The sequence below is a fragment of the Rhopalosiphum padi genome, chromosome 1 (assembly GCF_020882245.1).
Source record: "Rhopalosiphum padi isolate XX-2018 chromosome 1, ASM2088224v1, whole genome shotgun sequence".
Classification (NCBI taxonomy): Eukaryota; Metazoa; Arthropoda; class Insecta; order Hemiptera; family Aphididae; genus Rhopalosiphum; species Rhopalosiphum padi.
This window is the reverse complement of record NC_083597.1, coordinates 38,518,711-38,532,595: the sequence shown is the minus strand read 5'-3', so window position 1 is coordinate 38,532,595 and position 13,885 is coordinate 38,518,711. Positions and strand designations below refer to the sequence as shown.

General features: G+C 25.3%; 1 protein-coding gene across 2 annotated transcripts in view; it reads left to right on the top strand.

Annotated features, from left to right (window-relative positions):
• LOC132931672 (cyclic nucleotide-gated cation channel subunit A) overlaps nucleotides 1-13,885 on the top strand; it is a 180,884-nt gene that overhangs the window by 40,526 nt on the left and 126,473 nt on the right. For both annotated transcript variants that reach the window (XM_060997582.1, XM_060997581.1), the window contains exon 2: nucleotides 12,702-12,971. In XM_060997582.1, the coding sequence (XP_060853565.1) occupies nucleotides 12,795-12,971 (177 nt within the window). In that variant the 5' untranslated portion in view covers nucleotides 12,702-12,794. The remainder of the gene's footprint in view (nucleotides 1-12,701; nucleotides 12,972-13,885) is intronic.

Here is a 13,885-nt window from a genome sequence, read left to right as displayed (position 1 = left end):
TATTAGACTCGAAGGGATTGGAAAATGGAGTAAAGTCTCTTAGAAAATAGTGACCACGTTTGTCTGTTCGTAAAATGTTTAACGACTACTTCTTCCTCATCCGTCCTGTCTGTGAATAGTGTTAGAGAATGGGTTTTCGCTCATTCTGTCCATTATTCATTCTTTCTCCTCCCTTAAGTATAGAGTTTATATGGAGACTTACAGGCTTTGACCAACAAACGAATTTAGACAGAAAACCCAATTTCATTCTTCAAAGTTCTGATATCTTACGTTGATATCAAAGTTGTATTACTTAACTATAATAATTTAACTATTTGAAACGATTTCGGGAAATTTTTATTTTATTAAATTTTGCAGCATATCGGATAAAAGAAAAAAAAATATGTATCAAAACGAATTTTTATTACTTCCATTAAGACTATTAATAACAAGTTAGACATTTATAAGCTAATATACGTACATTATTTTTTTTTAAATTAAAACTATTCGTTTTATAACAGCTTTAACTTTAAATTAATAACAATTAATAATAATAAAAGAGAAGAATATAAGTTTAAGTGGTATCGACGTTAATAATTTTAGTTCAGTATTTTTCAGGTTTACTTCAATTTTCGACTTAAATGAAACATTTTAATTCGATAAACACTATGATGTACATACATAGCTATTGAAAAATTTGACTCCTACATATTATGGAACCTTAAATTTTTTGGGCCATTCCTTACAACATATGTAATTCTGATAAGTTATTACTTATTTTAAATAGTAAACTTAATATTTTTTTTTCAAATTGTAAAATTTTATTGTGTAAACTTTTATGTCATAACATCATAACAACCAAGACCTTCATAATTCATCACAATAATATAATTTTTATTAATTTAATTATTATGTTTTATACAAATTAAAAAGGGCTATACTATATACTAAATATAATACCTAATCATGATAAATAATATTATTATATCAGTATACCACTTTTTTTAGAAAAGATCATGTAATCATTGATTCGTATTTAGAATTTTATTTTTATTTCTTAATTAAATAACACTGTTTCAGTAAAACGTTTTCACTAATCAGTAATCATTAATAACTACCTAATTACATGGTAAAATAATTAAATATTTTCAACTCTTTGGAAAATTGGCGTGTTAACTACATTGTCTATATTGATTATTTATTTTTATAAAATTTGTATAATAACTATGAACAGTCATATTATATTGAGTAATAATGTCTTTTAATTTAAAATGTAAAATGTTGGTCCTTATAAGTATGTTATATTAATCAGTAAAAAAATTATACTATTTAATAATTTACTATAATACTATTTATTGTACTTGTCAATAAATAAGAAAAATTCTGATACCAGTTACAGTTTAAATTTAACCTATGAGTATCTAAACATAACAAAGGTTACAATATGTCAATTGCTTAGACTTTTTTTAAAGCATAAGAAAAATGTATTTTATTGTAATAAAATAAAAAACCTCACATACCCCCATTGTTTAATTCTGAATGGGATATTTAAAATAGTATACTTTTTTTAAAATAAATTTGGCGAAAAATGTATCGGTATTTATAGTTATTTAAATTGCATAGTTTAATCACAATAATCTTGATATAAGTAAAATTATTGGTAAGGTGCATTTTAAAATTAATAGTTAACTAATAAAATATATTTATAATTTACCTTAAATTTGTAATAGAATGATAAATAACAACATTTATTAGAAATATGTATGTCTTTAGGGTTTCATAATATGAATAATATAAACAGCATTTCCCATAAATTCTTAAACCAGTTGAATTTTTGAATAGATTCAATGAATTCCAAAACAATAATTTTAACTGATACAAAATAACTAATGTTTATGTGAATTAGATCGTTGTTTTGTGAGATCTTGAGTGAATACTACAGTATTCTAAACAATATGTTCATTACAGTTATAAATGTTTTTACGGTCAGAGATACGATACAATAAAACCAAAACCCCTTTTGGTAGCAATATTGTTTCAACGCTTTATTAGTCTTTGCATTATGTGAATATTATACTACAATACAAGACGTGTTTTATATTAAGTCTACTAGTATTTTCTATTATAATAAAATCATAACGTCAAATATTATTTCACTTTACAAATAAAAATATTAAAAATAATATAAATTTAATATGCAGTTATAATATAAAATTAATTACATTTTAACTGAATAAAAACTATAAATAATTAAAATTGACTATTCCTTATTATTTGAATAGTTATATTTTTAGATTATTAACATTAAAAGTTAAAAGAATGAATATATACAATAAAATAACATTATGTGATTTTATTTTACTATTATCACAAAATAAAAATTTAAAAAGAAAAGTGAAAAAGAAGGTAATTTCTCAGTTGTAAAAAAGAGTTAAGTAAACTAATCATTGAGTAGATTAGACAAAACATTTTATCATACATATATCGAAAAAATACAAAAAAGTCAACAAATTAAAATATAATTATTAATTTTTGAGTTGCAAAAAAAAAATAAAATTGTAATTGCTTCTTCAAAATTTTAGTTTTTGTGTTAAAATTCTTGTTTTTCAATAATTTTTTTCCCCTGGTTATTTTGAAAATAAGTGGGAAACTTTTGCTTTTGATCTCCTCGAGTAATAACAAGGTTCAGAACATTTTCCAACAGAAACCATCTTAGAAGTTGAATATTGAAGCATTTTTGTGTCAGACACACAAAAAAAAATTAAAAATATACGAGTATACATTATTATAATTACAATACATTTAACAATTTGCTTAATATATAATTTAGTGTACAAAAAAAATGTATGTTAAAATAAAAATATATATTTTTTTAAATTAATTCGTTGGTTTTTATTTAAATTATAAATACGATTTAAAGGTGTCTGAAATTAAGTATAAAACACATAAATGTATTTAATCAACTAATATTTTATTATATTTTGAATTAATAAGTGATGAAATAAACATTTTAATGTATAAACAAATCTAACTAAACAATTATTTTAAAAAGATATATGAAATATGAAATATTTATTTTGAATCTATAAATCGTCAATAAATAGTTCTAATCGTTCAAAAAATGTCTTGTATTCTAAAAAAAATATCTCGACAAATTGTTATTTAAATTATAGACTTATAGGGTTCGTATGGTTTTTTTTTTATATAATTACAGTAGTAGTTGGTTTTTTTAAGGTATGTATACGTATTAAATATATATTTATATTATAATTATTAATTACTCAAATATTTACAAAAAAGTATTATAAACACTAATCTTTAATTTTAAATAAACGTTTTATGAAAGAGAAAAATAATAACATTGGAATTCTTCTCATCGATTCTCCAACAACCGAGCTCACTAAGAAAAGTGTCTGATTGATGGTACTGTGTTGTTATTATTACCAATTTTTTTATTTGTACGTGTGTTTATCAGAAAAAAAAAAAGCAAGGGATTAAAAAAAATTGCCTAATAAATAAAACAGGTCAATGACGACTCGTATTATATGTTATTTATTACTGGTGCGTAACTAAGACCAACCATGCGGGTATGTCGATAACGATATTAGGTGACTTGTCAGTTGTGGTGTAACTAGTCTAATGGAAACAATGCTTTTTTTTTGTAACATATCATTGTACACATAATTTTACCAACCGACATTATATAGATTAAAATACAGTGCAAATGTGTGTCGAACACTGTTATTTATAAGTATATGACATTATTATCATAATATAGGTGTAGACCGTAAGGTAATACAAATGGCCATCCAGAAAATATAATGTTATAATATATTATAAAATGTGTTATATGTATAATATAACATGTTTAGTGAGTAGAGTATTTAATAATTACACATAAAAATAAAATAATAAAACATATGTAGGTTTTATCCTGTTTAATCGTGAAATAATATTATAATATTTGCATTTTGCACTACCTATTATAGTATTATTATTACTTTATTTGAATTTCTACTGTAGAAGATCAAATCGAAAGAAAATCGTATGATTAGTTACTTTATAAAACTATATTCTAGATTCTAGATCAGAATAAACTTCATAGTTAACAAATCTAATTATTGCAAATAAAAATCATTGCATAGTGTAGGATTTTAATGTCTGAAATTGATTGTAAACTTATAGTACTTTTTTTTTTTTTTAACAATAATTTTAAATTTCTAAAAATCTATTCAATAGTACATATATGATAAATTATGTATTTATTGTACTATATTTTGGCCAAATCAATTTTTTATTAAATAAAAAACATCATTCAAAACTATAACGGCAACTAGTATACAATACAATAATACAAAATAAGCCCTCAGGACTTTATATCAAAGCAAACACTGACCAAATTGTTCTCAGTTTTATTTATTGGGTTTTTATTTTTTGCAACGATGCCTCTTTGGTCTGGTTTTACTGAATAGAAAATCTTAAAAAAAACCACAGTTTCATATTATAGTTCTCATCTTGATCAAATTCATCTCAATTACGTGTGGAAAATTGTGTATTAAGAAACCGGAATGTCAATAACACTATGATATTAAACTTCTTATATTAAGAAGAATAAATATTTGTTTGAAATATAAACCCCATTTTTTGATAGGTTTTTTACTTAAACCTCAGAAGATAATGATAAAATAAAGTCTTTAGTTGTATACTTCAATTTCGTAGAATTTTAATAACTTTTTTATGACAATAGTTTACTATAAGTTATGGCATTATGGTCAACAGAAAACCATAAGAACAATATGAGAAATTCTAGATAATACTCATGGTATATTACTACCAATTAAATGTCTGTTCTTACTTAACGTAGAATTTGATGATTATTTATTATTTCATTTTGGGTTTATTATATTATATTTTAAATATTGGTTGCTATTATATTATTCTAATAATTAATATTATCTAAAATCGAATTAAAAATAACCATTAGTATTCAATTATATTACATCCTCGAATAATCATATTACAATAATTATTAATAGTTCACCATAGGTAATTTATTAAATAAATCATATAATTAGTAAATACATTATAATATGTTATACTTTACAATTTGTATATAAAAGCTTAACTAATCTAAAATATGATAATACAAAAAATAAAAGAAACTTACTAAATATATTTGACAATATGTTAGTTATATGTTTTGTTATAATATAATTTTCTACTGACAGATATGTGAAAATATATACATATTTATATTTGATCTGAATGTTTAAAGTGGTTTTTAGTTATTTGTGTTTTGTATTTTTTTTTTGTAATAGTGATTATGTTAATGATTTATAATCAATCATTCAAGATTTGATTTTTTTTTTTGTACCAAATAACGAGTACGAAATTTAATGCATTGTAAATGAGAGGGTTTGGATTGAGTCAATGACCCATTTAGAAAAAAAAAATATTCTTTTTCAGAAAATATGCTAGACAATGTATACGTTTTAAATGTGCTGAAAATCGTATTGTTGGCGCCAATTTTACATTTTTCACATTATTGTCTCCGAGTGTTGATTTTATTAAAGCAGTTTTCATTTAATAATAATATTACATTTTTTCTCAACTATATATCACTAAAATGCATGCAAAATTCATTGGTCAATTAAATGAATAATTAATAAAAAAAAAAAGTTAATAGTTATTGAATAAACGTAACATTAATTGGCTGGATAACAAGTTAATAGCACAATATTGTGTCATATTATTTAAAATTTAGGTATTATTTACGATTTATGTAAAACAGATATTTTATAAGTGATTGATGTTTTATAATACAATAAGAATTGGCTTATGTCTTTTACCATATTATTATGACGTATATACGTATATATTATGCATTACTGCGATCAGTGATTATCTGCGTATAATATATTAATGACTCCGTCTTAAGTAAGGTATAATATTAATGAAATAGGCGGGTACTTGCAGTGAGTCGCAATGATTACTACTTACTAAATTACTGTTTTTGCATTCTCTCAAATTAACATTTAAGTATAACCATCATGTATTAAATCAATGTGTTTTCTCTATAAACATTTTCACTTTGCATAAATACACTAAATTAGGATTACCTATATTGTAATACCTAAGTTTTGGATTAAAATTACGAAATATATATTTTATAGTTTCAATTTTTTTTTAATAGATTTATATACATAACTATTGCATCTATTATTTATATATTTTATATAGATTGATTCGTCAAGTGCATACTAATCACCATTTTTTTACTTTATTTATTCAAATTGTGATTTTCTAAGTAATACATTTTTACATCTAAGATTTTGTAAACCATTTAAAGAGTGTCCCATGTCTATTTAAATTTTTTTTTTAAATGATAACTTATTATTTTTTTATCTACAAACTACAATACATATTGATTATAATTCAACTATCTTTTTATATGTTTGATAATAAATTCTGATATCGTCATATATACTTAACTATTACTTCCTGAAATTTATTTTTTTAAATTGTATTTATTCTCTTGCAGCGTATTCAATAATCCCAAGAAACTTATTTCACTTGTACTTCAAAAAATTATAAAATACCGAACAGTAGAAATAAGAATATTAATAAAAACAATTTAGCTGAAGTGGAATTTTAAATTTACCACTATATATTCAAGTACTTCCTACTCATGTATAAAATATTATTGCTACAAATTTATGAAACGTTTATTCGTAATAATAATATGTGTTAAAATATATTTTATTTTAGGGAAAGTTAATTTTTCGAATATACACTAATATAATATATTATATTATTATTGTGTATAATATACATTTGTATAAATTCCTCGTAAATGTTTATTATCGGCATTTGTATTCAAGTGGTGAAAGCTAACCACGTTTAATGAAGAATCCAAAATTGCTTTTTGTTCGAGTAAAACCAAATATTTTTGTTGTATCATGAAAATATCAGTTTAGATTTTTGTGGTTTTCAAAGCAGTTATCATAATATTGTAACCCTGCCATGACAAGGTACCACCGTTGTATAATTATTATGTTGATTATTTTCAAATCAAAGATAACTCATATGATCTGTCTTCTATTCGTGATTTTTTTCATTTAAACATTATGATTAATGAATAAAATCAATACAAATATATTAACCATTTTCACAATTAAGCTCGAGTATCTATTTGTTAACCTTTTTTAATTTTGGCGATTTCAGTAGTTCTAGATTATTCATAAAAAATAACTATTCATATTAAACGCTAAACGTTTAGTACTAAAAGAGTTTTATTATTTTTGTTTGAAATAATGCATTCGCGAATGGCGTACTATGGAATTCATTTGGAAAAGTAAAACATTAAAATTGCATTGAAATAAATATGTGAAAAATACACACAAAACACACGACATATTATAACATATTAATATGTTTATACATTAGCGTGTAGTACTGCTGTTATAACGATTCGAAGCCATAATACGATACGTATATTATATCGGAGAATAAATCTCAAGAGTAGAATAATATAGAAATCGTAATATTTTGAATTGAAAAATTAATTAATTTTCCTTTGGTGTCGGTTTTTTTTAGAATATAATTGCATTTGTGAGTGTATCCATTGGAAAAAAATAATAATAATTTCACTGTATTTGCAAACACCGAATGGAATATATTATATTATAATGTTTAAGTGTGGGTATGATTTAGAATTGTAAACTTGTTATATTGTACTGCATATATTAGTATATGTACTCGATAATGTTTCGTTTTAACATAAATGTATTGTTAAGCGCCATTCTGCCGTATTTATCTCATTAAAGAAAATGATATTATTATTTATTACGGGTTATTTATCGATTTGTTCGTATGCGACGAAGAAGCGAAAAAAAAAATAATAAATAATAACCATCACCTGAAACGCAAACGGTGCGGAGTACTATAATGTTATACACATATATGCACGCGGAATACGTTGCAATATTTCAATATTATAATATATAGGTAGGTACAGTGCGAAAGACTGAGAGAAACGTTAATTGAAAAACTTTAATACGCGCATTTTCCCAAATGCGTATTACTATTATTATTATTATTGTTATTATTATTTAAGTCGATTGCGTCCATACGACGACGGGCTTACAGTATGGTGTATATATATATATATATGCGTAAACCATGTGATTTACTGTCCACGAAACACAATAAATTATAAACACGACACTACCACGGATACTTAAATAGGAGCTACCCATATATGCGTTATCTACGTCGAAATTTATACCTCATCCGATGAAATTTATGTCGGAATAACCATGGACTTATCCGCATGGTGCGACACCGTCACGCGATAAGATCGTATGCAGGTATCTACATTTTTTCTTGAGGTGGTACAAGGTACAAAAAGTATTTCTTGATAAATTAGTCAATATCATTAACATTATCACGATGGACATGACGGCGACGTCTCATCCAAATATTTACCTTTCCTCTTATACTCCGATACTAGTTTCTAACAATTAAATAAATTGCAATAAATTGCACGTTCCGACCATCAAGAATTTTATTATTATTATATAATAATTTTATATTAATATTAATTGTTTTCTATTCTGAAAAAATACTTGAGGAAAAAAAAATTTGAAGCTGTTATAAAGTTAATATGTTAATTTGAAATACAATAAAATATTGAAAAACGATTTATTATTTTACATTTTAATAAATACATTAAATAAAATTATGAAAAATGTTATATTTTACGAATAAGCATTAATAAGAACTCTACACAAAATTGTTGAGCCAGACGAATACTGTATACTATTAAAGTCAGTAAAAAATAAATATTTATTTAGTCGTTTAAAAACGATTATAGTATAACTTTATCATCGAAATTTTTCTTGTTTTCCCGGAAAATTTTCTCAAAATCTAAAATAAACATTTTTCTAAATAAAATAAAAAAAATATTTCAGATATATATACATTAATGGTATAGGGAATCATAAAGAAACGTGAGATCTGTCATCGTCTCGTGCGATAGAAACTATTATTAGCGGGTGAGAACAAGGAAGACTTTTGATGGAAACATTTTATGCTCATCAGTCATCACAAACGCATAATGCGTTTGGGAAAATTACTGTTTTACTCGCATAATATAAACATTTTGTGGCAAATTCTGTATAGAGTGTGTTTGAGCGAGTAGAATACAGTAGATAAGTACTGTAAAAATACGTCGACTGTAGCATACTAGTGGACGGTGGTATACGTTTTAAGAGTCTTATATTATGATTTTCGCATCGTCCTGTTGCTTATCATGTGTACTGGTTAAAAAAAACTCAATTGACACCGCTGCTTTGATGCTTTGACCAGTTTGCAAAATATAGAAAAATATTCGCAATATTCGAGGAAACACTATATTAGTTAAACTAGAGTAATTAAGAACAAGTGGGAACAAGAATGTATCAGGTGAAATTCAATTTTTAAAAGACACATAAGGTAAAATTAATAACTGTACTTACTAGCACAATTAATTGTATTAAAATAATTCAATACTTATAGTAGGTATATTGTATATCAATTTATAAATTATTATTAAATTTTTGGCTGTAGTTTTTCATCAATTACCTATCTAAACATGTGTTCAAAGAATTATTAATTGTGTCGTTGTCTGTAGAATAAAGTATGTAATTATAATAACAATTAAGATTTTGATTATTGACTTTTATAATATATTGTATTCTATATTGGCTATTCCCTATTTGAATTATATGCATACACTGGCAGTTCAATGTTTGTCAATATGTGATGAAAAATTAATTGATAAAATACTGCTCAAACACATCACACGATATTAAAAAAGGTAGTTCAAACACATTATGCTAAATTGCCCAAACACGTTCCAATTTTGACAAACTTTCTGTGAATCACCCTACAATAATGCTCAAAACCGAAATTATTAATTTAATTAATAAATCGGACATTATTTGTATTTATTATTATTCAATGGAACAAAATTCTTATTAAATTAGTTGGTATTGTCGGTGTTTAGAAAGATACAAATATATAATTAACCGATGATTTAAGTGTAAAAGGATGTTTTTTGTATATATTATTTAAAACCGATATATTTCAATAAATTTGTTGAATTATTTTAAATACTTTTAAAGGTTAATATAATATAATAGGTATTTAAAGTATACTTTTTAATTAATACAAATAAAGCAAAACAAAATAAATCATGGATATTGATTAAATTTTTACTATTGATAATGTTTAGTTTCATTGTTAGGGATACTTATGTAACCTTTATTAACTTGGTTAGGTTCTTCTTTTATTCTTTTATCATAGTTATTTTTTTACCTTTACGGTTGGTCATATTCAAAAATATTCAATAATATTTTTAGACTTTACGTTAATTAGTTTTTTCAAATATAATTTATATATTATTTTATCAAATAATAAAAAAAAATTATTAAAAAAACTTGGTTTATCCCTCAACCACTAAATACAAATTATTTGAACTCATTAGAAACCTTTTGGGTTACTGATTGTTATAGTTTTTGATAATATAGGAAGTATTTCTAAGTATTGTGTTGTTATTACATTTTGTTCATAATTATCATGGCACAGATAAAAATAAGGACATAAATTGACATTGTAAATTATACTAAAATAACCACCCAAAACAGTATCACACCCATTACCCTGTATGTATGTGTATATATCCTGGTTAAAAATTCATTTCACAAGCGCCGTTTAAAAAATATTACTGTTGGCTAAATAGCTACATATTATAATATAGGTTTACATAAGTGTCTTGTCCTGCTTATCCTCGTAAATTATTTTGCACCCACTATACAAGATACTACTCTATAACCATCTTTCTAACACTTTAAAATGTACACACAACTACTATAAATAAGAATATTTAATGAAAATTAATAATTAAAATGTCAAAAACTTAAAATACAGCTAACTCTGTAACCTACAATCTTCCTCTGTAAGAAATAAAATAATCAACATTTTAATTTTAAGTTTCTGTAACCCGACAAACGTATACATACAGATCTAGTTCCGAAGGCACACTCAGACAATAGCTGTATTCTCTCAATATCTTATATAATATAATAATAAGTGAATATCGTTTATTTAATATCTTATTGTAATACAGTTCAGGAAAGTTAAAATTACGATCTGCTGATAACAAAAAAACAAATTTTGTGTTTTGATAAAATATTTACATTATATTATGGTAACGTGTATATTTGTAGCGTATAAGTAGTTTTATTTTGAGCGATTAAAAATATTGTAACTATTATTTTTTGTCTTGTACTGAGTTCAACGCAGTTATTTTTCTCATTCAAAACCGATTTGATAAAAAAATGTTCGCATTACCGAAATTTTTATGTGGTATTCAGGCATGGTTGATTAAACAATTTCACACTACCTGATTTTTGCTAAAGATGTACACTAACTTTTTGGTGACTTTATGTGAATTTTTCCCAAAAAGGATACTTGCATTCCGACTAAGATAGAAATAAGGTTACTGAGCTTTAAATTAACTGATATTTACTACTACAGCTATAAGTGGTTAAGTCCAAAAAAATCAAACGATAGTTTCCTTAAAATTAAAAGGTGTATTTATCTATATTTAGGACTGTTGTTATTTTTTTAATATGGCTATGTATACAATTGTTGATTAATAATGTATTTTACAATAGATATAAAATACTTTCTTAATAATTGTTATGTATTAAATATAATATAAATTGAATATTAAATTATATAAATTTTAATTGATTATTAAAAATAAAAACAGCTGTTGAATATTTTATATTTAATTTTTTAGAAAAATATTATTCTATTTCTAAATATGAAATAATAAAAAAATAGTTAACCATAAAATAATTATTTAAAATTAAAAAAAAAAATCATATATCAAAGATAAAAAATAGTAAAATATATATTTGTTAAAACATACTTAGAACTGTGTATACAAATAAAACGATTTTAGAAATCAATCTCTTAAATGGCTTGAAATAAATACTTGGAAGACTAGAAGAAATTTATCAAACATTTTCAAATACACATCTCCAGTACTTTTCCTCGAAAAAAAACATGTCTGTTTTTAGATTTGATAAAATAAGTCTCGAAGCTCTTGACAAAAGATAATTTTCCCAAATGTAACTAAAACTTTTAAACCTAATTTTTTAAGATGACGCCATCACATGTATTAGTGTTCAAAAAATCCATTTCACTCTTTTATTCGTAATTCTAGAGTGATTTGATCTATTACCCCGTTATACAATTTTAATGTAAGAATATTTAATCGAGCACACCTAGTAAGTTTTTCTTTTTATCTATTTTAGTATTGAAGCAAGTTATGAGTATTTTAAAACTTATAAGATTCGTAAAAAAAAAACCTCTACGAAGTGTTCTAGATAATATTCTCGTATCATATAAAACAAATAAAAACAATAATTTTCAGCAAAAATGACCCCCCCCCCCACGTTATTGCTTCTGATATGCGTCGTAGATGGGTTTTTATGTTTAGTGAAAATAAAAATACATCGTGGCCTCATACCCACGTCGAATGCCCTAATATTCACCCCCTCCCCATATTGAGCTACCCATATCGAAAGACATCATAGTTTACAATATTATTATTATTATTGTTGTTGTTATCGTGGACATAATATTATAATATCGTCATCGTTCACCAGGTGTTTGGGCGGCGTCCACTACGAACTCGCGGCGGCGTCATGGCGGACACGATTTGAGCAGTTGCGTATGCGGCGCGTACACAGCCGCGGCCGATGTGGATCCCGATGATGGCTGCGGCCGCACAACACGACAGGGTCGTACTGTCACCGCGCCGGTTGCAGCAGCACCAACAGCAGCAGCACACGCCGTCGCCGGATCGCGATCGACATGGCCGGCGCACATATCTGCACATGGTGCCCATACTGCCACCTCCTCCAGCCGGTCCTGCGGTGAGTGTCCTGCCGCACGCACAACGACCATATTATTATTATAGAAAATATCATAACTCATCGAGTATAGATGTGGTCGTATAGGTTAGGTTGTTAGGTTAATGTTGTATTAACATATAAGTATAACGCGAACAATGCGTAACCGGAAGTGGTTTTATTTTTCACTGATAGGTACACAAATAATATTGATATCGGTTGCCTCGTAGATCGTTTTGATTTTTTGAAATATTTTTTTCTTTTAATTAAATTTCAATCACAAATGTTTTCATTGCATCTGTTGTACGACTAATATTGTATTCTGATACGACGTATTTTAAAAGAAAAGAGAACAAAATGAAATAACATTTTCGTATACTTTATTAAAAATCTGAGTAAGCGTAGTCCAAACGGGTCAATTGATTCAACAGTTTGTGCAAGTACGTACAATAATATTACGACGTGAAAACGCCATTGACGACTGGCCTTAATTGTGTATCGGAAACGAAAACCGATAATAGAATACAGATAATGTTCTTACCTTTTAACGTGATATTGGATCCGTTCACTCTAATTTATTTTATTAAAACTTACATCATTAAACGGGTACTCACTACTCTTGAACTTAAATTTGCTATGTTACGGGTTCGTAGGATGGATACCACTCATACCGGTGTTTACTCTAAAAGTTAGGAGATTGAAAACAATGCGTATATTTTTTTTAAAAACTATTTTAGAACTAATAAGAATCGTGTAGACTGCACGTACTAAGCAAATATTGAATCATTATTTAAACTAATTAAATTTAATTCTATTTAACAAAGTATATTTTCTGGATTACTGTGGGAAGCATTTTGATATTTTAACTATTATTAATCATAAAATCCTGGGAATTATTAATAATATTCAACGAACGTACATTAAAAAAAGAAAAACTC